At 40.0% G+C, this 27280-nt stretch overlaps 2 protein-coding genes and 1 long non-coding RNA gene across 10 annotated transcripts; 1 reads left to right on the plus strand and 2 right to left on the minus strand.

The window, feature by feature from the left end:
* Nucleotides 1-3059: 3059 nt before the first annotated feature.
* LOC146500594 (immunoglobulin superfamily member 3-like) lies at nucleotides 3060-12783 on the minus strand. 4 transcript variants are annotated; one of them, XM_085134580.1, is made up of 11 exons: nucleotides 12582-12654; nucleotides 11576-11950; nucleotides 11042-11458; nucleotides 10509-10916; nucleotides 9152-9517; nucleotides 7967-8332; nucleotides 6742-7113; nucleotides 6257-6640; nucleotides 5730-6143; nucleotides 4777-5169; nucleotides 3061-4681 (listed from the first exon to the last, which is right to left on the minus strand). In XM_085134580.1, the coding sequence occupies exons 1-11, from the start codon at nucleotides 12646-12648 to the stop codon at nucleotides 4482-4484; spliced, it is 3762 nt and encodes a 1253-aa protein (XP_084990706.1). In that variant the 5' UTR covers nucleotides 12649-12654; the 3' UTR covers nucleotides 3061-4481. The 4 variants fall into 4 exon arrangements, with proteins under 4 accessions (XP_084990704.1, XP_084990706.1, XP_084990703.1 ...); XM_085134578.1 differs by lacking the exon at nucleotides 9152-9517 and having other exon boundaries at nucleotides 3060-4681; nucleotides 12582-12783; XM_085134577.1 differs by lacking the exon at nucleotides 7967-8332 and having other exon boundaries at nucleotides 3062-4681; nucleotides 12582-12783.
* Nucleotides 12784-12940: 157 nt separating this feature from the next.
* Nucleotides 12941-17267, plus strand: LOC146500595 (uncharacterized). The gene is made up of 2 exons (XR_014869701.1): nucleotides 12941-13656; nucleotides 14402-17267. It is a non-coding gene; the product is annotated as an uncharacterized LOC146500595 (long non-coding RNA).
* On the minus strand, nucleotides 17249-26764 carry LOC146500596 (immunoglobulin superfamily member 2-like). 5 transcript variants are annotated; one of them, XM_085134572.1, is made up of 12 exons: nucleotides 26541-26762; nucleotides 26085-26287; nucleotides 24619-24993; nucleotides 24085-24501; nucleotides 23540-23947; nucleotides 22982-23347; nucleotides 21796-22161; nucleotides 20745-21116; nucleotides 20261-20644; nucleotides 19723-20136; nucleotides 18536-18928; nucleotides 17249-18446 (listed from the first exon to the last, which is right to left on the minus strand). In XM_085134572.1, exons 2-12 carry the CDS (start codon nucleotides 26155-26157, stop codon nucleotides 18244-18246), a joined length of 3771 nt encoding a protein of 1256 aa, XP_084990698.1. In that variant the 5' UTR covers nucleotides 26158-26287; nucleotides 26541-26762; the 3' UTR covers nucleotides 17249-18243. The 5 variants fall into 5 exon arrangements, with proteins under 5 accessions (XP_084990698.1, XP_084990697.1, XP_084990701.1 ...); XM_085134571.1 differs by having other exon boundaries at nucleotides 26085-26762; XM_085134575.1 differs by lacking the exon at nucleotides 21796-22161 and having other exon boundaries at nucleotides 26085-26764.
* Nucleotides 26765-27280: the final 516 nt, after the last annotated feature.

The following is a 27280-nucleotide window of genomic DNA, read 5'->3' on the forward strand; positions in this document are numbered from 1 at the left end:
ACGGCAAATCAACAACTGTTTGTTTGTTTTCAGCATTCTCATTCCATCCATTTTGTTAGTGCTGCTTTGTAATTCATCATGATGTTACTGCATACATGATGTTACTGAACATGTCATAATTAAATTGAGATACTTGAATTGAGTTGAATAAAATTGATCAGAGTTTCAACAATAGCTGAAAGCTAAAGCTTAACCCCCCCCCCCTTGGAGGAATGTTTTTCTTCAGATTGATTATTTTTACTTTTGATATTATATACACAATTTTCTAGCGAAGTGATGAGTTTTAATATTACTTTTGTGCCAGCCCCTTTGTGGAACAGCACATGGTTTGTTAGCTAATTAAAAACAGAGTTTTAGTGCCTTACATATGAGAAAGGCTGAGAGCGGAGCATCATTTCTGTTGACTTGGGAGGAGGATGTGCGAGTGAAGATATCACCTTATTGTTGACACAGGTAAGACAGCCATCCAATCTGGTAGCATGGCATAAATACATTTCTCAGACAGTGAAGGAGAATCATCCTACTCAACATGTCAGTGAAGAGAACTAAAAGATTTGTACCTCCTAACACAGTTATACCACTCCAGTAGGGGTGTTGGTGTCATGATGGAAATAAAAAAACTACTCAAATGTCCTAAACCTCTGCACCATGTGGTCTGTGTTTGACCCCAGCCTGCCCAATTAGCTGCGACAACCTTGACGTCTTGTATTTATTTCCGACTGCACCTTCTTGATAAGATGTGTGTACTTTCTTCCATTCTTATTTCAGCCTTCTTGAAGTATGTGTTCATTGCAGCCCTTTCTATCTCAACATCTCATCACCTGTGTTCTCCATTCAACCACATGTCCATTGTAGTCTTCTCCAGACACTACTCTCTCCCACCTTTGGACACTCTCTATTACTTTATCCAAAATGCTTCAGAATTCTTTTTTCTCTTCTGACATCCAACATTTAGGGTATTTGCACTGACAACATTCAAAATCCCCCATTCATTTTCTAGCTTCATACTCATGATCCTGTCTGATACTCTTAACCTCCACAACACCATGAGTACACTCTTCCTTCAAGAATACCCTACCCTATTTGTTTTCCTATCTGCACTATGGTAGAACACTTTGAATCCCTCTTCACTGTGCCTGGTTTTGCTTCCCTGCCACCCGATCTTCTGCACACAGAATAGCTTCCTCCCTTCTCTTAATTATATTAGCCAGGTCTCTGTCTCTATACCAGCCATATGCCCCACATTTAAATTCCTTAATCGGGGCTCCAACCAATCTGGTATGGGAATCTCATTTTTATGATCCACATGTTTGATTTGGCAAAACCTTTTTTGTCAGATGCCTTTTCCATACTCAGCCCCCTCACCCACTGTTTTATCTGGACTGTTTATATGGACTATCGTTGCCAAGTGCTGGCTCAAAGAGAGTGTTCTGATTGTTGGGGTTTTCTGTGTATTATTGTTTAAAAAAAGAAATGATCATTTATCTGGCTCATTTGTGCTTTTTAGCATGTGTGTGTGTTTTACAGGACAGAAATTATTTCATACAAACGCCAAATCATATCCAACTACTGGGAGCCTGGTTCACGTCAGTAAATCTGTTGTGGAGACATTTTACCAAAAATGTCCCCATGGTGTTGCTAGTCACAGGATCAACAAAAGTAAAAGTGAAAATAAAATACATTGTGTCACCGTGCCATTCAGGTATGCTGATAAACCAGATACTGTAGAGTATAACTATTGTGTACAACTGCCAGTTTGTCATGTAAACGAGTATGAACTGAGACTGGTTTTTGTAAGAGTAGTGTTCTTGCCAGACACTGGATGCCTACTGCTATTAAATCACTGATTTCACTACAGCATTTGTGTGTTTTAAGTTCACAGCAGTGCTGTTCCTGTATTTACAAAAGTTGTAATAGAAAAATGGCTGCACAATTGTCATAAATCAACTTTCATGGCACATGAAGGCCAGTACATCAAGCTGATGTCAAATTAGGTCTGGAATGAGTCTGACAGCAATAACGATAACCAGCTCAATGTGTTCAGTTACATGCAGGCAAAAAGTACAAGTTGAGAAAAGAGAGGGATTGTACTGTAGATGTATGGAAAAATAATGGATGAACTGACTGTTTATAAAACTCAAACATTGGCCTATTAAAGGCAAAGAACATGAAGAGGGAGCTCAAATTGCTGCTGCTGTGGATGCGATTTTGCCTCTGCTAGCCTTTACTGCACAGTTACAAGCATTGATTTGCCTCCCAAATTCAGTGTTTCTTTGTTTGCACTGACGAGCATTGCCATGGCAACGCAAGGAAGTGAAATTAGACAAAATTTTCAAGGGTAGCTGTACCAAGGAGCCCAGTCCACCAGGCTGTGAAAGGATGATAAAACCCAAGACCAAAGGCAGCACAACATCATCTCTGTGGGGCTGAGAGAACTACGGTCTGCCATAAAGTTCCTGAGTGTTCTTTCAGTCTCTCGCATCTTTCAGAGAAACACTGCAAGTTTTACCTCAACTTGTACACAATCACCACACAAGAGCCTCCCTCAGTATGAGAGTAATCTGATGTCTATGGCTGTTCCCTCAAAAGCAAAAGCAATAAGTAGTTTTTATTCCATTTTCTTACACAGGTGGAGTGTTAAAGATTTATGGGGCTGATGAAGGGGAAATATTGAGTCAGTAAAGAGGTGGAGAGAAAGAAGGAGAGTGTGAGACAGATGGAGGAAAAGCATCAAAATTTTGATTGAAGTTATACAGTTTTGTGCCAGTGCAGCAACCATACATCCAAGGCAAATAACAGCAGACACTCAGAATCTCACTAGTACTCACTATATATATTTTCATATGTACAAAAATATATGAAAATATATATACAGTGCATTGCAGTCTGAGTATTTGCAGAGCAACACATTTTATTTTGGTATGTTAGTTTATCAGTACTGATTTTATTCTTCAGAAGTATTTGTATTTGCACTGAAAGTAAACCGGTAGAGCTATTTCATGGACTGTTATTGACCAGAGGTCACCAACAGGCAGACTGCGGTCTTGATCTGGACCCACAAGCTATCCTATACAGACCCGGACCTACAGCCAAAACAGAAGGTTATGATCTAGGTTCAGTGGCTGAAGAAATGCATAGACCAACTCGATGAGAGTTAAGCCGTCCCACGTGATACCAGTCAGCCAATCAACTCAATGCATTCCAGGTGGTAAACACTGACTCTACAGTGCAGACAGAATGAGTAAGGTACACATGAAAAGACAGTAGACAGAAGTGATGTAAAAAGAAGAAATACAGATGACTGCAATGGGTAATGTTAAAAAAAGATACAGGTGACACGAAGAAAGGAAAGAAAAAATAAGGAAAAAACAGTGCTCTGCCATTAGAAAAGTAGAGAGTGAAAATAGACCAATGAGTAAATGCTGGGGCTCTCCTGATGCATTTTGTTAATCTTGAAGACGATGTGGCCCCGAAAGAGCAGTTTGTATGAGATGACCCTTCCACTTTTACTGCCCCTGTGCATTTTAACTATATTTGGCTCCACGCACGAAAGTGAGGCAGTTTTCTTCACAGTTAACATAATCAAAACTAGATATAGTTCTCAATTCATCAATGAGCACCTCCTCATGTGTGTGAGGATGGCCCTGATTACATTCAAGGCTGACAGGACTAAGATTTACACCAATGTACAGTGATTTGTATGTAATTTTTGAGTTCTCACAGTCGTGTGCTCCAATCCACACACAAATACAAAGCAATCTGACCACATGTTAAACTGTTTTACAAATGAGTACATGAAAACCTAAATAAATACTCATCATTCACGCACAATTTAAGTTCTGCTCACAAATGGATACTTTTCTCTATAAAAACCCTTTCTGTGCATACAAATGTCTGAAACGACACGTAACACCTCTCCTCGCTCACAAAACCTTGAATACGTGTGCACCACTCACCTGGTACTCACAGACGATGTCGCACGCCCACGTGGGGTTTTCAAGCAAATTTTACGCTGTCAACTTTGCACAGATCCACAAATGTAAGCTGCCTGTATAGATGCTTTTTGTTTGTTTATTTCAAATAAAGTGGACACTTGTAAAGGCAGAAAGTAAAAGAACAGTAAAGTAAATGTAAAAGTTTATTTATGTAGCATATTTTACAGACAGATGTCACAAAGTGCTTCACAAGAGAGGTATCAAAAACACAATACAGTCATAAATACATCATAAAAGCCCTGGTCTAATTAAAAGATTTTCGAAATAAAAATGTCTTTAGCTGCTTTTTGAAGGTCTCCACCGAGTCCAAACGCTGTACAGATAGAGGAAGTGCATTCCACAGACTGGGTGCAACAGCTTGGAAAGATCAGTCCCCTCGAGTTCTGAAACAAGTGTCGGGGACCCCTTGTCTAAAAGTAGGTGGAGTCCAACTGAAAACTTTTTTCATATGTGCATTTAAAAAAAACAAAAAAAAGTTTCTGCTGTTCAGTCATCTCCACTTCGACTGGTGTTCATAGGCACTGATTCACCCCAGAGAGATGGCCCTGACTTGCTTCCCAGTGAGCCTTTACTTCTGCACATCGTGACTACGAGTAGCAATAGGACTAAAACTAAGACGATGAGAATTACAATAGCTATTATTATATAAGTCCTTGTGCTACATTCAGAATCGGCATTAGCATCACCTGCAAAGACGAAGACAAACAAAGGTATTTCCACATCTTTTGATATTTACTGAGAAAAATGACGTGTTAAGAGAAATGTGTTAAGACATGCCTACCTTCCGTGAGAACACTGACATTGAAATGCCCTGACTTTTCCACTGCAACTTTTCTCCACCCACGGGACAGAGAAGGCAGCCACTCCTCTACCTCACAGAAATACAGGCCACTATTTTCAGGGCCAGGGTTCAAGAACGTGAGGCTGAATTGGCTGGGGTCAGGGTGGTCGTATCTCAGGCGAACATTCTCCCCAAACCTGTCCTGTAGAGTCGAGTTTCTGTAGACTGTGAATATGGGGCGCTGTTTCGTTTCTATTTCTTTCTGCCAAAACCATGTGACCTGGAACTTGGATTCATGGCTGGATTGTTTGTTGATGTTACAGGGGATAGTCAAATCCTGGTTTCTGCTTGTATTCATCTCTGCTTCCTCCTTTGGAATAGAGAGATTGTTTTCTGTGAATACGCACAAGGATAAAACCTTTGTTTAACAAGGTATCAGTAAGACCTAATGAAATTCCAGGGGACAAGGGGGGAATCACAGGCAGGAAAGATTTTACATTATACATTCTTCCCTATTCTCTGTCTTTGCTCCTGATAATTCCATTTCTTGAGAAACTTGATGTAAACCCTTTCAAAATGTTTTTGTCCAGTTGTTTTATAAATGTTTTCTCACCTTACCAAATATTTAATTCTAACTTTCAGACAGTTCACAGTATAGACACAGTTCTGATCAAATCACCAATGATTTACTAATGTCAGCTGTCTCTGGGCTCTTAAACATACTCGTGCTCCTTGATCTGAACTCTTCTTTCGATATAATCTCTCATTACAAATAAAGAGATTAGAATGAGTTAGTAATGTTACCTTGGGTGTTAAAGACTTATAGGGCTAATGAAGGAAAAAAAATCAGGAAAAGTCAGGAAAGAGGAGGAGAAAAACATCAATGCAAACATAAGCTACAACATTAAGAACATTAACATTCCAACAGAACACTTCTAAAGGTGTGATCATACCTGTTACTTTTACACTGAGTTTGATAGCACCACCACTGTCTGAGGCCTTCAGCTGCCAGTGAGCTTCATTGTCCAGCTGGTATTGATCCACTTGGCACCAGTAGGTTCCACTATCCTCTTCATGGGCTTTCTGAATACTTAGGTAAAAGCTTTTCTGAGTGGGTCTGGACAGGCGTAGCCGCTCCTGCAGGCCTCTGATGTCTTTGTTCTCTGGGTAACTCACCAGGCCGGTGTGATCAAGCTCCACCAGGGAGGCATTCTTCAAAGAAGAACTGTGTGCAGCATAATGCCAAATGACTCGATAGAAAACCGAAGAACCAGAAGCTCCTGAGGTGATGCTACAGTTGAGCTCGACTTCTTCTCCTTCTTTGGCAGTCAGCTGCTGCTCTTTCTTATCTAAACGAAGGTTGGGGGCTAGAAAATAGAAATAGAAGAAGAAGTTATATATTTCTAAATGGCATGTTTCATTTGTTTTTCGCTAATTGTATATGGCAAGTAATAAAGTAATGAAAAATAAATGTATTCACCAGGCTCAGTAATTGTTAGCACTGTGCTTTTGGACACTGTTGAGAGCAGATACCATTCACCACGAGGATCTTGAAGCCACTCGCCCACTTTGCATGTATATAAACCTTTATCTGAGATTCGAGCTTGCCGAATAGTCAGTTCAAAAGTGGGTCCTTTGCTGCGCCTCATGCTGATTCGCTGACGCAGGTCCGCCTGGGATTCTGTTACTATGGAATTCCGGTCCAAGCTTACAATGGTCTTATTTCCTGCATTTTCCTCATGCAGCCAGGTGATAGAATAGAGTGATGATTCAGACGTTTTTGTGATGATGGAGCATATTATTGTTATGTCAGTGCTTATAGTTCTTGTCAACGCAGGGATAGTTGACACATCAAGCCTGCTTACTAGAAAAGGAGACAATATTTTCATTATTTTCTGAGGAAAGAGGGAAAAAAATGACTCTTTCTATTTAATGACGCCCCGAAATGGCTGCAGCTCGCAGTACCTGGGTTGTTTACTATCACAGAAAGCTGATTGGATGCTTTCAACTCCTTGTGCACATTCTTCAGTAAGACAGACGCATTACACTGGTAGCTTCCTCCTTCTCTGTGGCTGGTACCAATGACCAGCAGATAGTACATGACTTCAGTTTTTCTGCTTTCTACTCGTAGCTGGTAGTGGTTCTGATCTGCAGACCAACTGATGGTGCCATCAGGGGAAAGTGTCAGGATGGTGTCTGGTGTTTTAGCCTCACGTTGCACGCTCCAAGTTACTGATACTGGCATGTGTGGCCCTCTGACCCGGCACATCAACTCCAATTTTTCTCCAACAGTCACCCGAGTCTTGCGACTGATTAGAGACACTCCCATCAGCGTGTCTGACACAAAAATCCAAAATAGTCAGCGACAGCAGGTAAGAAAGGAGAAGCTGGTGATCAAGCAATCATTAGTGTTGAAAGCAAAAACAAAAATCATGCATCATTTCATCTTTTAAAAAAGAAAAGATTAGCTTGTTTATAAAAATGAATACACAAAAATGACTTTCATCCAATATGTGTCATGACATCTATGTCTCACGCTTATAAATGTATACATTAGCCAGTTTTAGCCATATATTTATGCAGCTACGTGTCATTTTTAAAAACTGTAAGCGAAACCTAAACCACATTTGCCCTAAAACAAAATAGTCAGTCAAACACAAACATTCTAAGGATAGCTTTTTTTCCCTGAAAGCCTGGCTTGGCAAAAAAAAACAAACATTTGTGCTTGTGGTTTGTTAATGAGTAACCTACCTGCTGAGTGTTAATGTCTCCTGTCATATAGTTATGAAAATGCAAAGAAATTAAAATAATTCCTTTTACCATCCTGCCTATTAGTCTCAGCATTGTTTGCCTATTATAACCACTACCCTCCTTTTCACATATGCTGCTCATCGTTGCCTCTTTAACTTATATGTCCAAAGAAACAGCTAATCCTGAGCTGCCCCTGTGATATACTCATTTGTAATTCTGTCCATCATCAAGATGCAATGAAAATCTTAGCATCATCAAACCTTTTCTGTTTTGACAGAGCCAACAAATCATACTTCATAGAAAGTTAAACCTTCCCAAAGTGGTTTTAGAAAAGCTCAACAAATCACACCACTCAATAAGAACAAACACCTGTTACAATGAAGGCAATATCATATGTCTTGAATAGTTTGTACTACACAAACACACAGACACATCTTACCTATAGAAATCACTGTCACAGTGGTAGTTTGTATCTGGTTGTGATTCTTGCCATTAGGTTTGCGCTCAGACACAGCACACTGGTACACTCCTGAATCAGACAGTGTGACCTCATCAAGCTCTAAGGTGAAGTTGTCAATAGCTGGACGCATCACCCTCACTTTGCGACTCACGAACTCCTCTGCTATCTCTGTAACACCCTCCTCATTTATACTGGTGATCTCAGTGAACGGGGCCGTTGGTGTTGATTTATGTTGCCAGGTGACAGAGAGCTGACCTTGAACCCCATCCACTTTACAGGAGAGATGCAGCCCGCCCCCTTCGGTGACATTTCCTGCCTGCTGCATTTTGACTGTCAGCCTGTTTTCTGTGAAGAGATGAGGCAAGAGACAGATAGCACTGCTGTGTTTGAGAAGATGAAATAATTTCCCTAACAGAAAAAAAAAAAAAAACCAGAAACAAAAATATGCAACCTAACACTTTGTTTAAGCCTTAATACCAACAGATCTAAATCAACAATGTAAAAAGGAAAGTGAATTAAACCCTGAATAACTGAGTGTGTGTGTTCACTATGACAAACCCTGAGGCTGAAATGCTACAACAAATAATATTCAGTCAAACATTCTGAAGACAGTTTTGTTTTCTGAAAGCTGCACTCACAATTCAGTTAAAACAAATACATAAAACTAAATATTTTTTGCTCACTGGTGATAAATGTGCAATCTGATTGTTGAGTGTTGAAATGTGGAAACCTAAAATTTTGACTTATGGTGATACAAAGAGTAAATCCACTAAATAACATGATTATGCTTTGTAGACGTATTCCATCTAGATTTCCTGTGGGGAAATGTAAATTTTGATTTAATGCTGTTCAGTAAACAAAAGAAGGATTCCCAAAGGATTACATTGAGACTCTCAATATCAGTATGTTTTGAATGTTTGTCTGCCATTTTTTTGTAATATGTCACTACGGATTAAAGTGTTTAATGAATGCATCTGCAAGTAAACAGCTAATTACTCAAGCTGACCAAATTCCATATATTTACTTTCTTATTTCTTCTGTAATATTTGAAGTGTAGTTTAACAAAGAAGTGTTAGAATTTATGATAGAAACACCTGTTACAATGAAGGTAATATCATATGTCTTGAATAGTTTGCACTACACAAACACACAGACACATCTTACCTATAGAAGTCACTGTCACAGTGGTAGTTTGTGCCTGGTTGTGAGTCTTGCTGTTAGGTTTGCGCTCAGACACAGCACACTGGTACACTCCTGAATCAGACAGTGTGACCTCATCAAGCTCTAAGGTGAAGTTGTGAGTAGCTGGACGCATCACCCTCACTTTGCGACTCATGAACTCCTCTGCTATCTCTGTAACACCCTCCTGACTTATACTGATGATCTCGGTGAACGAGGCCATTCGTGCTGATTTGAGTTGCCAGGTGACAGAGAGTTGACCTTGAACCCCATCCACTTTACAGGAGAGATGCAGCCCGCCCCCTTCTGTGACATTTCCTGCCTGCTGCATTTTGATTGACAGCCTGTTTTCTGTGAGGAGATGAGGCAACAGAAAGAGTTAATAACGTTCGATAAAATTAACCTAGTGTATGGGAATTTACAGGTTCCTGGCAGAATCAGTAGTATTGAGAATAATGGGTGTATTAGTGGGAGGTGCTGAGGTAACAAAAGGCTGTGCACCAGGTGTGGTAGGCCTTTGTCTTGTTCAGTGAACGGGGTTGATTAAATACCAGCCTCATCTTTGTGCAGTAAATGTACTATCAGCTAGATGAGTCACTTTAGCCGATTAATTACTAACCTGGGGCTGGAAAAAAAAAAAAAACGAAACAAAGCAAGCTGGTGTTAGTGAAGTACCTCTTGACCCATTTTGTTATTTTATTGATGCAAATTTATGTTAAAGCCCTTCCTCAGGAACCTTAACCTGTAGCTGGCTGAACTGTGGGGATTTACATGTTTAATTATTGAGCATATTTGTAGCAATGCAGTCGTGTATGATGTGTTAATGTAATGCGTGATTCTAATTATTCCTTGCTTCCGTTTCCAATTCCAGTCATGTCCAATTATTATCCACTGGAGTTTTTAAATGGTTTCTATTTTAATTTTTTTGTTTTAGATATTGTGTTAGTGATTTTAACCCTGGTCCTGCTGTTATATTTCAGGTTTCCTGGTAGCAGCTGGTGTGCTCACTGGGAGTGGTCAGGTGTTAGGTCGGACCTGGTGAGGTGATGGAATTGAGTGTAGTGGGTTTTGGAGTGTGATAACTGAGTTAATAAGTAATCATTTTAATAGTGCTTCACACTGTGCCACAACCTCTGTGTGTGCCCTTGTCAAGTGAATTTTAGTAGGACCAGTAGGACCAGTGGATGTAGTCAATAAAGCAACAACAGTTGAAGTGGATATTTTGACTGCAATGTTTGTCACAACTTCTTCACTCCTCTCTTTGGGAGCACACAAACAATGTAAAGGTACAGTGACTTAAACCCCTGAATAACTGAGTGTGTATGTGTTCACTTTGACACACCTGTGGCTGAGACGCTGACCCGCTGTGGGCTGGAGTCTTTGGGTTCTCCTTCAATAAAAGCATCATCTTGGCCTCTCTCTTGAGGCCAGACTGTACAGATATACTCTCCCTGGTCCTCAGGTCTCACAGGCTTTAAGATGAGACGGTAATTTCTGTTCCCAGTCCGGGCGGCTCTGAGCTCTCCATTTTTCTGTCGAACACTGTACTCCGGTGCCACAGTGAGAACGCCTGTGGGACCAATGCGGGCCAGCTCCACACTTCCCTTGAGCCATGCTACAGAGAAGAATCTTTTCTCCACGTCCTGTGTGTTTATATTACAGGACAGGATCAGCTCCTGCCCCTCCTGCAGCGCTGCTGGCTGTGCTGAGATTTCCACTGCCAGAGACGGAGACGATGGCTCTACCACCTCTAATCAAGATAAAAAATTATAACAGTGAGACATCCACACAGGTGTCTATAGGATAAGTAAATTTAATGTGCTGACCAATATCAAGATGTGTTATACATATAGCATGACTGAGTAAAATTCCCACCTGTGGCTTTAACTGTCAGGGACATTTCTTCTGCATTCTTCTGTATGATGATGTACCAGGAGGCATCAGAATCTTGGATCCACTCCTGAGCCTGGCAGTAGATCCTACCTTGGTCTGATGGCTCAACCTCAGCCATCTTTAGGCTGTACAAGGCCTCTCCCCATTTATCTAAGCGTATGAGACCTGCTTGGTAACGCCTTTCAAACCCCTGGCCTGGGCTCAGTGTAAAATCTCTATTCAGAGAAATGATAGGCTGAGCGTCCTCCTGTCCATCTTTATGGAGATACCAGGCAACAGACAGATGGGTGTGCTGGCTGGTGCTGCTAGAGGCCAGGCATGTTAAAGTCAGAGCTTCACCCTCGTTTAAGCTCAGTGGTGTGGAAGCAGATGATGAGACACTCAGGGAGTCTTCAATCACTATGAAACCACATCAGACAAATGAAAAGTCATGAATGCTCTGACATAGTCCGTATCGTACCTACATGAAGACACATTCAAGCGTTATGACTGAAAATCAGGATGGTGATTGATTACCTTTAACGACTGTCTTAGCAGAATACTCTCCATCATAAGCACCTTCTAAGTTGACTGCAGTACATTCATACTCCCCTTCATCAGTTTTCTGCAGGCTTTTTATCTCGAAGCGGACTGAGTTTGGTGAGAGACGTTTCAAAGTAATTTCATTTTTTCTCACACGGGTTAGGTGAGAAGAATATCCAAAAGTATCTTCATGTGAACTGATGATTTGGATCTCAAAGTTTGGGTTTGAAGGCTTCGTCATACGGAATTCAAAATGTTTGTCAGTGTTTTCACTTCTGAAGCCACTCACACTGCAGGTGATGTAGAGAGGAGAGCCTAACACACGATACAGAGGCCCAGCTTGTACTTCAGTGTTCACTCTGCCCTCTCCTGAGTAAAGCAGAGACAAAACACAAATGAAGTCATCTGAATCCTGAAACTTCAAAATGTCACTCATATATTTACAAGTATATTTATAAGTATCTAACATATACTGTAGGTTATGGCACACTGCATGAATTGTGCATAGAACATCCATTGATATACAGGTGCACACAATGTTTTCAGAAAGATTTTAACATTGTTTCTTTTTTGAGGTCTTATTTCCCTGTGGAAATATGTTTGTATGACATTTATGATTAAAAGAAAATGTTTACAAGTTTTGTCAGATATCACCTGTAACGGTGTGGCCTGTTGGCTCGATTGGCTTTAATTATTTCATGCAGGAATATATTTTTTCCCACATAAAGCAAACATTACTACTTTGTCATAAAAGTGATTCGTGAAAAGTAAAAATAATTTGGAGGAGCTAATTTTCTGTAGCAACTAAACTGATATTAAACTATGGAGACCAAAAAAGAATTAACATTTATAAATCAGTGAGTTTACTCTGAGGTTTTTGCTAAATACAATTTCATAAAATGTGAAAAAACATTTACAGACAACACCAATAACATCTTGGGTTTATCTGAGACATTAAAATTAATATTATGCAACTACAGGAATTCACTGTACTACTTACCACAATATAAAAGTTGACCCAAGCAGAGAATCACACCCGCCCTCCAAAAAGAGAGCACGAAACTCATCGTGAGCCTTCAACTTCAGGCTCAACAGTGTACGTCCTCGGCTGCGATCAAGCCCTTGGTTAATGTGTACTGTGTGATCTCTCTGTGCCTTTTCATGCCTTGATTTGCCTGCGCTTCAGGTACATTACGAACCTCTGTGAAACCTTTCACGCCGTAAATGGGAACATAACGACGTGCAATTTCTTGGAAATGTTATTCCGCGTCCCGCTGAGGGAGACGGCTACTATTGTGATTGGCCTGTTCAGACTGCTCCTGTGCATTTCCGGTGTTCTGACAAAACGTCCTACTTTGGCAAAACGTCCTACCGTAAGTAGTTTATGCACATTTCTGCTGTCACAGAGTCATTCCAGCACAAATGTAAGTAGGTATGACAGATTGCCACTTAACTTTTCCCATCAGACTATGCTTGTAGCTCATTATTATAAAGCCAGGACGGTTTGCCACTTCATTTTAGCTGTTAAAGTATGCTTGTAGGTCACATTCACAAAGGTAGCATGGTTTGGCACGTAATTTTACCCGTCAGAGTATGTGTCTAGCTGTTATTAACAAAGGTAAGATGATTTGCCACTGAATTTTAGCTGTAAAATTATGCTAGCTCATATTCACAAAGGTAGGATTGTTTGCCACTTAATTTTAGCTGTTAAAGTATGCTTGTACGTCATATTTACAAAGGTAGGACGGTTTGACACTTAATTTTACCCATCAGAGTATGTTAGTAGCTTATATTCACATAGGTAGGATGGTTCGCCAGTGAATTTCGTGTTGTGCGCATGCGTAGAAACAACGGGTAGGATGGATTCCCAGAACACCCGGCCTCGTACATGTCAGTGAATTCTTGTCGGGAAATTGCCAAACAGTGTACGAAGAAGTGGAAAAACTGGAACGATAACGGGGCTTATTTTTTTTTTCTTGCCTCCCCAAAGGTGGGGAGAGAGAAGGGCAAAACTGACCACCGCTAGACATTACAAATACATGTCTTAAAAATAAAACCTGCTGGACAGTAGTGATGTGCAGATCGATCCTGAAATATCGATTCCTCCGATACCAGTCATTTATGTTCTAGAATCGATTCTCACATTAAAATATCGATATTTTAGTAATTTAGGGTAAATTTGTAGTTTATCATTAACAGGAACACAGTGGAAAGGAACTATAACATTCGGATTGTCTACATTCGAAGGAACTACTTCCTCTTCCGCCTTTCATAGTCATGTGCGAAATACGGCTGTATAAATGTCTCGCAGCCCCTTGGCATGCGCACTCATAACATAACTCATAATTGGAGTCATGTGCGGATGTATTTTACCTCCACAAACAGCTGAGATTTGGTTTGCGATACATGTGGCAAAAAAGTGAGGTTTTGCCGCAACACCACTAACCTTGTCAAACACCTCAGAGTAAATCATATCACAGAATATGACGAACGTATGTTGAGGCGAACTGAAGAGGAGGAGAGGGACAGGTGCTGATAGGGTGAGACAGACGTCTCTCGCGGAGTCCTTTAGTGCTGCGTGCAGGCAACGTGTTCAGTTTTTTATTTCTATATGATGAACTCTGCATTATTAAGTGATAAGAACAAGTAATCTTATGTCATGTAATCATTATGACGCTATAATTTGCGATACAATAAATAAAATACGTTTTTGTACAAAGTATTGTATCGGATCAGTATCGTCGATACCACCCTGAATTTTACTTGGTATCGGATCGGAAAGGAAATCAGTGGTATCGCACATCACTACTGGACAGCAAGTCGCTTCCACTGAATTTGTGCAAACGAAACTCATGTCTTTGCGGGTTCCCAGCAGGTGATGCACGTTTTTGGCATTGACATTTACATCCTTGATCAGATTCTTGCATTGGCAGCTTGAGATAAAGTAGTTAATTATGCTGCTTAGGACCACCCCATCTAAATTCGGCCCCTTACTGCAAACTTTGCAAGCTTGAATGTGGTTGTTTGAATGATGCTGTATATTAATGAAGCAATAGTACCACCTAGTGGAGAACATAAAGACGTACAGTTTATCCAGTCCTATTCAAATCGGCATCTTTAATTTGCAGACTGCTTAAAAATAGTGGGGGACTTTATTTTTAAATGTTCATAAAATTAACAAAATAACGTTTTATGTGTTTGTCATTCTCTACCCTGATGCCATAAAAAATATTCTTAGGTATGTTCAAAAAAGGCATAAAGAGCTTCACAGCAGCAGTTTCTACTCTTAAAAACCTTGGCACTGTTGCAGACTGGTGACCTGTCCAGGGTACACCTCGCCCTGTGGTGGCTGGGAAAGGCTCCAGCCCCTCCAGGACCCTGAATTGGACATGCAGATGAGAATGAATGGATGTATTCACCAGAAATGCTAAGAAAGTATTTTAGGTAGGAGACTGTATTAGTCCTTAAACAAAATACACATTTGTGAGACAAATACAGAAAGTAGTATGGGGAAAAAACATTTTATGAAGTGAGTATCAATCAGAAAACATCCATCTATCCTTATTACCATATTCACCATATTAAATTCTGGTTAAGAGAAAAGAGACTTGAAATGATGAAAGAAAATGTATTCTAGTGTAAACTGTTCAGGACATGTGTTCAAGAATAAAAATATTAGAAATTCACTCTGAATGAGACAGAATAGAAACTGAAAACAAAACAGAAATGCTCTGTAGGCTAAACTCTGAAGCTTTTGCAGGCCACATGCCAATCAGTGATGTTTTTAATTAGCAGCAAAAAAAGAAAACCAGCTAGAGATTCAGTGTTTTTACCTTTTCCTGCATTGCCATGCTTTGTCCCTGTATGAATCAGCATGGATTATAATCATAACAAAGACAGAAACTAGGGATCTATAGAAGTAATATATGGCACAGATTCCCAATTTATTCACACCTCCTATGGAACAACACATAAATAACACCAGGAGTTTTTTTTCCAGTTCAAGTTAGCACATAATTAAGCAGAAGCCTGCTAATAATGGGTGAATTGCATGTAGTATCATATATCACGAAACCTTTTCTTAGCTTCATTAGGACTTTGAGTCTTCTTTTGAGCTATAGACTGAACAATATGATATTCCTACATCTCAACTAGATCATCTCTTTGTCCTAAAGTCCTATTTTGAGACTTACAGTGTTTCACAGGCCTGCATGTTTCATTGTCACATCAAGCTGCTGCTCAAAATGCAGGTGAAAGACACATTTACAGAAACATTGAAAGAAATAAGGGTTAAGTTTTCCAGAATTATAGATTTGATTAAAGAAAATTTGGGGGATGGAGATCTTGGCTGTGAACCAGAGGCTATGGAATCCGTTTGGAGCCACCGATAAGGACCAGCGAGTTTCCCCGGACATCTTCTGTTCCTTCAGGAAACTGCAGTCACCTTCTATGAGTGCTCACACGCTGTTGTTTTAGCAGACTTAATGTTTAACATGTTTGCAGTTTGATGTTGGGGAATATTGCTGACATTTATATTTTGGACTAATTTGAATTTCTTTTCTTGCAGTTTTGTGATCTTGAACACTGGAATCTTGAGCTGATGATAGCTCTCGACTCAATATCGAAGGACCACAAAACTCAGTAGCTGTACTGAAGTTAACAACCATCAGATCGTCTTTATTATTATTGCCAACACGATGGAAAAGAAATATTGCATCCTGTTGTTGGAGCTAGATGGAAACCTAGGGGTTCGTCAACGTTATTTCACCCAAAAAATGTCCTCATGGTGGTGCTAGAGGAGAGGCCACAGGATCCACAATATTACAAGTGGCACTAATATTCTTCCTGGCACTTTGCCATTTAAGTGTGCTAACCAACCAGACGGGCAGCATGCACAACTGACATATGAAATCTACTCATTGTTTGTGTATGCAGGTACGGACAAACAGTCATTGTTTTTGTAAAAGCAGTCTTCTTTCAGTGTCATTTCCCACGAAAAGAAGGGGAAATGTAGGCTTACAAAGATTGTATGCCTACTGCTTTAAAATCACTGACCTCTATCATATAAAATTATATAAAATCATATCCTTCAATGCAACATTTGTGCAGTGATTTGCCTTCCAAATTTTGTGGGTTTTTTTGTTTGCCCCGACAGTCATTGCCATGGCAACACAAGCAAGTGAAATTACAGTAACGTTTAGAGGGAGGCTGTACCAAGGAGCCAAGTCCACCACTTTGTAAAATTCAACAAATTCAAAACAGCACAACAACATCTCTCTGAGGCCGAGAGAACTACAGTCCGTCATAAAGTGCTCTTTTAATCTCTCACATCTTTCAGAGCGACGCTGCAAGTTTTACCTCAACTTGTATACAAACACCACACAAAAGCCTTCCTTCCTTTCAGCTGTTCACTGAAAAGTAAAGGCAACAAGTTGATTCAATTCTAGTCTTTTGCACAGATGGAATGTTAAAGATTCATAGAGGGTGATGAAGGAAACATTGAGTGAAATAGAGAAATAATGACAGTGTGAAACAGCACACATATATAGTACATTGCATCCTATGAGCCCCTGCATAGCCACACACTATTATTATGTCTTTTTATATATTTTTTTATTTTGACACATTGACACGTCAAAGTGCTGACTTTATTTTTCACTTTGGAAGCACTCACATCAACATAAAAGCAGTCTTTCAGGGGCAGTAGACCTGCCCAAGCCTATAACTTTTGAAAAAATAAAATTCATAGAGGAATACAATCCATAAAAAAGTACCACTCAACAGCCAGTGGGACAAATTCAAGATGAATAACCATAAATTAAAATGCTTTAAATGGCTGACCAATACCTATGTCCACCATATGTGTACAGTTCATTTTTACAATCCATTGATATTCAGTATCTTATCTAATGATGAACTGTCAAGGTCTATTCTTTAGATGTCTTTTATCTTCAGTTAAAAATTTAAATCAGAATTATTGTTTCAAGCCACAGCAATGAAAAAAAAGTAATACTAGATTGCATGTGACAAACATAAAATAAATGAAACACACACACACGTATAACACTGTGCATCATGGCTCCGATGCAAATGAGAAATACTGTCATCACCAAACAATTTCCGTAAACAATTTTGTAACGATAGCAAAAAAAGGGAAAGGTTTGCATTAGTAAGTATCTTGTGAAAATTCTTAAGAACATTGTGGCAATCAGTAGCTAACATTTCAACGTCTGCCACATGGACAACTCAGCAGGATTTCAAGACCACACAGTCATTCTGAGCATTACCACAGCACTTCCCGGTTGAGTAATTGCTGAACTAGTTAGACATTCACCACAATTTATGCTTATATCTGCATGAAAACATGCTACATTGCAACGTCTTCGCAGATGTGAAGCCACAGACTCACCACAGTTCAGCTGCTTGTGCATTCAGGCCTTAAAAATGAGCAGAAGAATCTATAAAATGAGAATAGCCTTTCTAAACGTAGTTTCATTAACTCCTAAAGAAAAAAAAATCTTCCTACCTGTACTAAAAGTAAATCAGCAGAGCTACTTCATGGAATGTTAGAAACAAATGAATGGACACAATTATTTAAATGGAAAATTTTACATATTTTTGCATCATATCTAAAAGAAACCAAAAAAAAATGTCTTTGCTGTTCAATCGTCTCCACTGGGTTTGTTGTTCATAGGTACTGATTCAGCCCAGAGAGATGAAGATGAGTTTTTTCCTTGTGAGCCTTTACTTCTGCACACCTTGAACATCAGTAATAATATAACCACCACCATAATGATGAGAACTGCAATAATGATTGTATAGGTTGTTGTGTTACATTCAGATACGGTATTAGCATTAGCATCACCTGCAAAGAAGAAGACAAAGAAAGGTATTTCCAGATGATCTTGTGATATTTACTGAGAGAAATGACTAAGTGTGTTAAGACATGCCTACCTTCTGTGAGAACACTGACATTCAAATGCCCTGACTTTTCCACTGCAACTTTTCTCCACCCATGAGACAGAGAAGGCAGCCACTCCTCTACCTCACAGAAATACAGGCCACTATTTTCAGGACCAGGGCCTGAGAATGTGAGGCTGAATTGGCTGGGGTCAGGGTGGTCGTATCTCAGGCGAACATTCTCCCCAAACCTGTCCTGTAGAGTTGTGTTCCTGTAAACTGTGAATATGGGGCGCTGTTTAGTTTCTGTTTCTTTCTGCCAAAACCATGTGACCTGGAACTTGGATTCATTGCTGGGTTGTTTATTGATGTTACAGGGGATAGTCAAATCCTGGTTTCTGCTTATATTCATTGCTGTATGTTCCTTTGAAATAGGGAGATTGTTTTCTGTGAAAAGGGACAAGGGCAAAACTTTAGTTTATCAAGGTAACCAGTGGTTACCGGTGAAATTCCAGTTATACTGACACACAAGGGAGAACTTGCAAACAGTCAAACAGAAGAGATGAAACAATCAACAGCAAAACAAGAGAGAAGACAACTGAGAAGAGTGGAACATTTTGTCAAGGTTTTGGGAATTACATTTGATTCCTTTTTTATAGAGTTAAATTAGATGATAACACTAACTTATATATGGCTGATACAAAGTTACAGCAAGAAGATTAAAGATAGTCTCTTGTTCATTTCTAGCTCCATCTTCATTCAGTGAGGGGACTAGAAAAACCTTTGCATGCTTCACAGTGCAAACACATCTTGATTTGAGTCATATTTGGCAGCCCACTGAAGTTCATCTAGTTGAAGCTGTTTTAGAAACTCTCCATTAAAGGTCTCCAGTCACAAGTGTGGATGGTTGGTGCTGCTTTACTCACATCCAAAGCTGTGTGCTCTCATATGGCTGTTCTGGGGATGTCAACTCTCTATGACTTTATACAGACCCAGATTTAGAAAAGGCCTGAAGCACGAGCCTTTGACTTGAATTTAGGGTTGAAACTTAAGTCTTGTTTGATGTCATCCACCACTATTAGGGTCAGATGGATTGACGCAGAACTTGTAACTGAGGGAAACACATCACCCGCTTCTTAATTGGCTTAAAATGTGCTTACAAGTATCCTTAATTCATACACCTCCCAAAATAGCTAGACTATTAGGAGCCCAACAGAACACTTCTAAAAGTGTGATCATACCTGTTACTTTTACACTGAGTTTGATAGCACCACCCCTGTCTGAGGCCTTCAGCTGCCAGTGAGCTTCATTATCCAGCTGGTATTGATCCACTTGGCACCAGTAGGTTCCACTATCCTCTTCATGGGCTTTCTGAATACTTAGGTAAAAGCTTTTCTGAGTGGGTCTGGACAGGCGTAGCCGCTCCTGCAGGCCTCTGGTGTCTTTGTTCTCTGGGTAACTCACCAGGCCGGTGTGATCAAGCTCCACCAGGGAGGCATTCTTCAAAGAAGAACTGTGTGCAGCATAATGCCAAATGACTCGATAGAAAACCGAAGAACCAGAAGCTCCTGAGGTGATGCTACAGTTGAGCTCGACTTCCTCTCCTTCTTTGGCAGTCAGCTGCTGCTCTTTCTTATCTAAACGAAGGTCGTTGGCTAGAGAATGAAAAAAATTTATATGAAGTTATATATTTTTAAATGGTCTGTTTAATTTATTTTTGTGCTTATTGTATATGGCATGTGAACATGTTTCTGAAGTATGAAAAATAAATGTATTCACCAGGTTCAGTAATTGTTAGCACTGTGCTTTTGGACACTGTTGAGAGCAGATACCATTCACCACGAGGATCTTGAAGCCACTCGCCCACTTTGCATGTATATAAACCTTTATCTGAGATTCGAGCTTGCTGAATAGTCAGTTCAAAAGTGGGTCCTTTGCTGCGCCTCATGCTGATTCGCTGACGCAGGTCCGCCTGGGATTCTGTTACTATGGAATTCCGGTCCAAGCTTACAATGGTCTTATTTCCTGCATTTTCCTCATGCAGCCAGGTGATAGAATAGAGTGATGATTCAGACGTTTTTGTGATGATGGAGCATGTTATTGTTATGTCAGTGTTCATGTTTCTTGTCATTGCAGGGATAGGTGACACATCAAGCCTGCTTACTAGAAAAGGAGACAATATTTTCATTATTTTCTGAGGAAAGAGGGAAAAAATGACTTTTTCTATTTAATGACGCCCCAAAATGGCTGCAGCTCGCAGTACCTGGGTTGTTTACTATCACAGCAAGCTGATTGGACGCTTTCAACTCCTTGTGTACATTCTTCAGTAAGACAGACGCATTACACTGGTAGCTTCCTCCTTCTCTGTGGCTGGTACCAATGACCAGCAGATAGTACATGACTTCAGTTTTTCTGCTTTCTACTCGTAGCTGGTAGTGGTTCTGATCTGGAGACCAACTGATGGTGCCATCAGGGGAAAGTGTCAGGATGGTGTCTGGTGTTTTAGCCTCACGTTGCACGCTCCAAGTCACTGTTACTGGCATGTGTGGCCCTCTGACCCGGCACATCAACTCCAATTTTTCTCCAACAGTCACCCGAGTCTTGCGACTGTTTAGAAACACTCCCATCAGCGTGTCTGACACAAAAATCCAAAATAGTCAGTGACAGCAAGTACGGAAGTAGAAGCTGGTGATCAAGCAATCATTAGTGTTGAAAGCAAAAAGGAGATGTGAATACATGGCTACAAAACCACAACTGGCTTCTCAGTCTACACAATATGGCTATTCTTATGTCACCCTTCATTTCTTACGTAAAAGTAAAGAAAGTTTAACATTATTATGAAAATTATCCAGTAAACGTTGCCTTCATTCAGTAAGTGTCACAATATCTGTGTCAAAAATGAAATGTGGGCACCTAACAATTTTGGCCTGAAGGGAGGTCATACGATTATGACAATGCAAAGGATAAATCTACTAAATAACATTTAATCTACTAAATAACATTTAGTAGATTTTCTGTGGGTTAATGTAAAGTTTGGTTTAATTGCAGGGGTACAGTAAACAAAGGAAGGATTCCCAACGGTGACAAGATCTCAATATCAGGTTTTGGATATTTGTCTACCATTTTCTTGTGATATATCACTATGAGCTAAAGTGTTCAATGGACATATCTGCATATAAACAGATCAATAGCCAAGCAGATCAAAATCCACATATTTACTTTGCTAATTTATTATTAAACAAATCAAACCACTCAATAAGAAGAAAAACCTGTTATAATGTAGGTAACTACACAAACACACAGACACATCTTACCTATAGAAATCACTGTCACAGTGGTAGTTTGTGTCTGGTTGTGAGTCTTGCTGTTAGTTATGCGCTCAGACACAGCACACTGGTACACTCCTGAATCAGACAGTGTGACCTCACCAAGCACTAAGGTGAAGTTGTCAGTAGCTGGACGCATCACCTTCACTTTGCGACTCATGAACTCCTCTGCTATCTCTGTAACACCCTCCTCATTTATACTGATGATCTCGGTGAACAAGGACATTGGTGTTGATTTGTGTTGCCAGGTGACAGAGAGCTGACCTTGAACCCCATCCACTTTACAGGAGAGATGCAGCCCGCCCCCTTCGGCCACATTTCCCTCCTGCTGCATTTTGACTGACAGCCTGTTTTCTGTGAGGAGATGAGGCAATAGACAAATAGTACCGCTATGTTTGAGAAGATACTCATAGAAAAAGTAATTTTACTAACAGCAAAAACACAAATAAGAAAACTAACACTTTGAAACTACAAGTGAGCCTTAATAACAGCAGGTAAAATCAACAATGTAAAAAGGAAAGTGAAATAAACCCTGAATAACTGAGTGTGTGTGTTCACTATGACAAACCCTGAGGCTGAAATGCTACAACAAATAATATTCAGTCAAACATTCTGAAGACAGTTTTGTTTTCTGAAAGCTGCACTCACAATTCAGTTAAAAAAAAATACATAAAACTAAATATTTTTTGCTCACTGGTGATAAATGTGCAATCTGATTGTTGAGTGTTGAAATGTGGAAACCTAAAATTTTGACTTATGACAATGCAAAGAGTAAATCCACTAAACAACATGATTTTTGCTTTGTAGACGTATTCCATGTAAATTTCCTGTGGGGAAATGTAACGTTTGATTTAATGTTGTTCAGTAAACAAAAGAAGGATTCCCAAAGGATTACATTGAGACTCTCAATATCAGTATGTTTTGGATGTTTTTATGCCATTTTCTTGTAATATATTACTATGGGCTAAATGGTTTAATGAATATATCTACAAGTAAACAGATTAATAGTCAAGCTGACCAAAATCCACTTATTTACTTTGCTATTTCTTCTGTAATATTTGAAGTGTAGTTTAACAAAGAAGTGTTAGAATTTATGATAGAAACACCTGTTACAATGAAGGTAATATCATATCTTACATAGTTTGTACTACACAAACACACAGACACATCTTACCTATAGAAGTCACTGTCACAGTGGTAGTTTGTGCCTGGTTGTGAGTCTTGCTGTTAGGTTTGCGCTCAGACACAGCACACTGGTACACTCCTGAATCAGACAGTGTGACCTCATCAAGCTCTAAGGTGAAGTTGTCAGTAGTTGGACGCATCACCCTCACTTTGCGACTCATGAACTCCTCTGCTATCTCTGTAACACCCTCCTGACTTATACTGATGATCTCGGTGAACGGGGCCGTTGGTGTTGATTTGTGTTGCCAGGTGACAGAGAGTTGACCTTGAACCCCATCCACTTTACAGGAGAGATGCAGCCCGCCCCCTTCGGCCACATTTACAGCCTGCTGCATTTTGACTGCCAGCCTGTTTTCTGTGAGGAGATGAGGCGACAGACTAATAGTACTGCTGTGTTTGAGAAGTTAATAATAAAATAATTACATTTCACTAACAGTAAAAACAAATAAGAACAATCACCTTGTGTAATCCTTAATAACTACAGATAAAATTAACAATGAAAAAAGGAAAAGAGTTAATGTGTTTGTGTGTGTTCACTTTGACACACCTGTGGCTGAGACGCTGACCCGCTGTGGGCTGGAGTCTTTGGCTTCTCCCTCAATAAAAGCATCATCTTGGCCTCTCTCTTGAGGCCAGACTGTACAGATATACTCTCCCTTGTCCTCAGGTCTCACAGGCTTTAAGATGAGACGGTAATCTCTGTTCCCGCTTCGGGCGGCTCTGAGCTCTCCATTTTTCTGTCGAACACTGTACTCCGGTGCCACAGTGAGAACGCCTGTGGGACCAATGCGGGCCAGCTCCACACTTCCCTTGAGCCATGCTACAGAGAAGAATCTTTTCTCCACGTCCTGTGTGTTTATATTACAGGACAGCATCAGCTCCTGCCCCTCCTGCAGCGCTGCTGGCTGTGCTGAGATTTCCACTGCCAGAGACGGAGATGATGGCTCTACCACCTCTAATCAAGATAAAAAATTATAACAGTGAGACATCCACACATTAAATCATGAAGGCAGTTGTCTAACATTAATGTGCTGATCAATACATGTAATTTAATATAGCATGGCTAAGCAAAATCAATGAAATGCTTCCAACCTGTGGCTTTAACTGTCAGGGACATTTCTTCTGCATTCTTCTGTATGATGATGTACCAGGAGCCATCAGGATCTTGGATCCACTCCTGAGCCTGGCAGTAGATCCTACCTTGGTCTGATGGCTCAACCTCAGCCATCTTTAGGCTGTACAAGGCCTCTCCCCATTTATCTAAGCGTATGAGACCTGCTTGGTAACGCCTTTCAAACCCCTGGCCTGGGCTCAGTGTAAAATCTCTATTCAGAGAAATGATAGGCTGAGCGTCCTCCTGTCCATCTTTATGGAGATACCAGGCAACAGACAGATGGGTGTGCTGGCTGGTGCTGCTAGAGGCCAGGCATGTTAAAGTCAGAGCTTCACCCTCGTTTAAGCTCAGTGGTGTGGAAGCAGATGATGAGACACTCAGGGAGTCTTCAATCACTATGAAACCACATCAGACAAATGAAAAGTCATGAATGCTCTGACATAGTCCGGATCGTACCTACATGAAGACACATTCAAGCGTTATGACTGAAAATCAGGATGGTGATTGATTACCTTTAACGACTGTCTTAGCAGAATACTCTCCATCATAAGCACCTTCTAAGTTGACTGCAGTACATTCATATTCCCCTTCATCAGTTTTCTGCAGGCTTTTTATCTCGAAGCGGACTGAGTTTGGTGAGAGACGTTTCAAAGTAATTTCATTATTTCTCACACGGGTTAGGTGAGAAGAATATCCAAAAGTATCTTCATGTGAACTGATGATTTGGATCTCAAAGTTTGGGTTTGAAGGCTTCGTCATACGGAATTCAAAATGTTTGTCAGTGTTTTCACTTCTGAAGCCACTCACACTGCAGGTGATGTAGAGGGGAGAGCCTAACACACGATACAGAGGCCCAGCTTGTACTTCAGTGTTCACTCTGGCCTCTCCTGAGTAAAGCAGAGACAAAACACAAATGAAGTCATCTGAATCCTGAAACTTCAAAGTGCCACTTGTGTATTTATAAGTATTAAAGTATCTAACACATATGTTGCACAGGCATGTTACAAATGAATGATAGAATGAATACACAATATTTTCAGAAAGATTTATATATTTTTTTATTTGTTAAGTTATTTTCTGCCAAAAATATGGTTTTTATGATATTTCGGATAAAAAAATAAAAAATGTTTGCAAGTTTTGAAAAAAGATATATTCACCCTCCTGGTGATGGCCACAATCAGCCACATGACTGTGTTTTTTGTTAGTTCCTTTTTAAGGAAACTGTGGGTTCCTGTCACGAATGGCTGAGGTAGTCTTACAAGTCTAGACCAAGATTACGAGGATAGGAGTGCTATTCAGACCGTGATAGAAGTCTAATTAAATCAAATAATGTGTACAATCGTCTTCTTGTCATCCAAGTAAAAACTGCTTGTTTTCTTGAGTCACTTTATTTTCCCTCATGTAGGAAATATTTTTTCCCCAGAGAAAGCAAACATTTTGTCAAGATCTGCGGCCTGCAGATGTTGTGAAACTGAGTGAGGGCCCCAATGCAGGAGACACTGACAGGCAGGAACAAGTTAACATAAAGTGAGCTTTTTATTAAGACTGATCGTAAAGGTATAAAATAAGACAAACCAAAATGGAATAAATTAAACTGGGAAATACGAGGAAACATGGAACCTGAATGACAGGAGGGTAGCTGAGGAAACACTTTAAATTCCACACTTTAAAAACAAAACACTGGGTCAAAATCCAGACCCATGAAACATTTATTGCTACCTATTTCATGATGCAAATGATGCATGAAAATAATTAGGAGACAACACAGACAATATTTTAGCTTTACCAAAGACGATGAGCTTATCATGCAAATGTACTGATGGTAATTATATATTTTTATTCTATTCAAAATGGGCATACAGTGTGTTTTTACCAACAGCTTACTTTAACACAGTTATATATTCTGACATCTCCAGTGAATCCTCGAGGTCACTGACTAGAATCCACTGCAGCTAAAGGAAGCCAGTGTACCACTTACCACAACGCAAAAGCTGACCCAGGCAGAGAATCAAACTGGACCTCCAAACGGAGAGCAGGAAACAACTCATCATGAACCTTCAGCTTCAGGCTCAGCACTTTACGTCCTCAGCATAGCGTCTGTGATCAAGCTCTTAGTCTGTGTGAAAATCTGCCTGTGTCTTTTCACACTTGTTAAAGTGGTTTATGTTTCCTGTCGGTGACCTAGAGCAAGAGGAAGTCTGAGATATTTCCTGCATACTGCACATTATTCATGACTTTTGTGTATGTGTACAGGTGGATTGGTGGAGATCAGTAACATCGCTCGTTTTTTTTCCATCCTCGATCGAAACATTGGATGGTTACACGCGTGGTTAGACAACCTTAAGCTGAGCGGGCTCATAAGTAGGTCACCAAACCGTTCATTCTGTTCATTTCTATGTAGCGTTTTCAGAGGAAGAAACGTTTCGTCACTCACCCAAGCGACTTCTTCAGTCTCAACTTTTGCATAATGACTGAAACTTGGTGCTAGTTTCAGTCATTGTGCAGAGCTATACTGTTTACAAGGTTGGGGGGAAGCCTGCATTCAGCTGCGACTGAGATGAGACTTCCAGATGAACGGAATAAACATTTTGGGAAAACATATGTAACTTTTCGATTATTCATCGACTTCCTTTAAAATATATTTTCATAGCATGATCATATTGTTGCATAGGCGACTTGTGAGATAACGTGGTTGCGGTCAAATTGCGTTGCGTAGAAACGACCCTTTAACGGTCCCCATCTGAGTTTGACACAGTTTTTGCAAACAGTGATAATTTGAATGCGTCTGTTTGAACGATCCTGTAGATTAATGACGCAATATTGCCATCTGGTGGAGACCAGAAAGACGTACAGTTTTACACAGTCAAATCAGCGTTTCAACATTTAGACTGTTTAAACATAGTGGAAAACGTTTGATATAATAGAGACAAGCTAAGAAAGAGAAGGGGTAAACATTTTATCAAGTTCATACAAACAAGAAAATTTAATGATGTATGCAGAAGAAATACAGGATTTAAGAAGCCCATAAGTGATATTTCAATCCAGAATGACTATTGTGAATTCAAAAACAGTGGGGGAAAATGATGCCATGATGTAGCTTATTAATAACTAATAAAGTAGCAGTATTTTGTTATAATCTACACTCATCCATCACTTTGTTAGGTGCATTACTGT

Source organism: Neolamprologus multifasciatus, chromosome 16, assembly GCF_963576455.1.
Source record: "Neolamprologus multifasciatus chromosome 16, fNeoMul1.2, whole genome shotgun sequence".
Taxonomy (NCBI): domain Eukaryota; kingdom Metazoa; phylum Chordata; class Actinopteri; order Cichliformes; family Cichlidae; genus Neolamprologus; species Neolamprologus multifasciatus.

Excerpts from the sequence above, each read along its gene's own strand:
- LOC146500596 (XM_085134572.1), bottom strand. The coding sequence starts at position 26,157 with ATGATGAGTTGTTTCCTGCTCTCCGTTTGGAGGTCCAGTTTGATTCTC. Across the intron at positions 22,162-22,981 it reads TGTGACAGTGACTTCTATAG|AAAACAGGCTGTCAGTCAAA; the intron begins GTAAGATGTGTC and ends ATCTCCTCACAG. Across the intron at positions 18,929-19,722 it reads ACTCAGTGTAAAAGTAACAG|AAAACAATCTCCCTATTTCA; the intron begins GTATGATCACAC and ends CCCTTTTCACAG.
- LOC146500594 (XM_085134580.1), bottom strand. The coding sequence starts at position 12,648 with ATGAGTTTCGTGCTCTCTTTTTGGAGGGCGGGTGTGATTCTCTGCTTG. Across the intron at positions 7,114-7,966 it reads TGTGACAGTGATTTCTATAG|ACACGCTGATGGGAGTGTCT; the intron begins GTAAGATGTGTC and ends TTTTTGTGTCAG. Across the intron at positions 5,170-5,729 it reads ACTCAGTGTAAAAGTAACAG|AAAACAATCTCTCTATTCCA; the intron begins GTATGATCACAC and ends GCGTATTCACAG.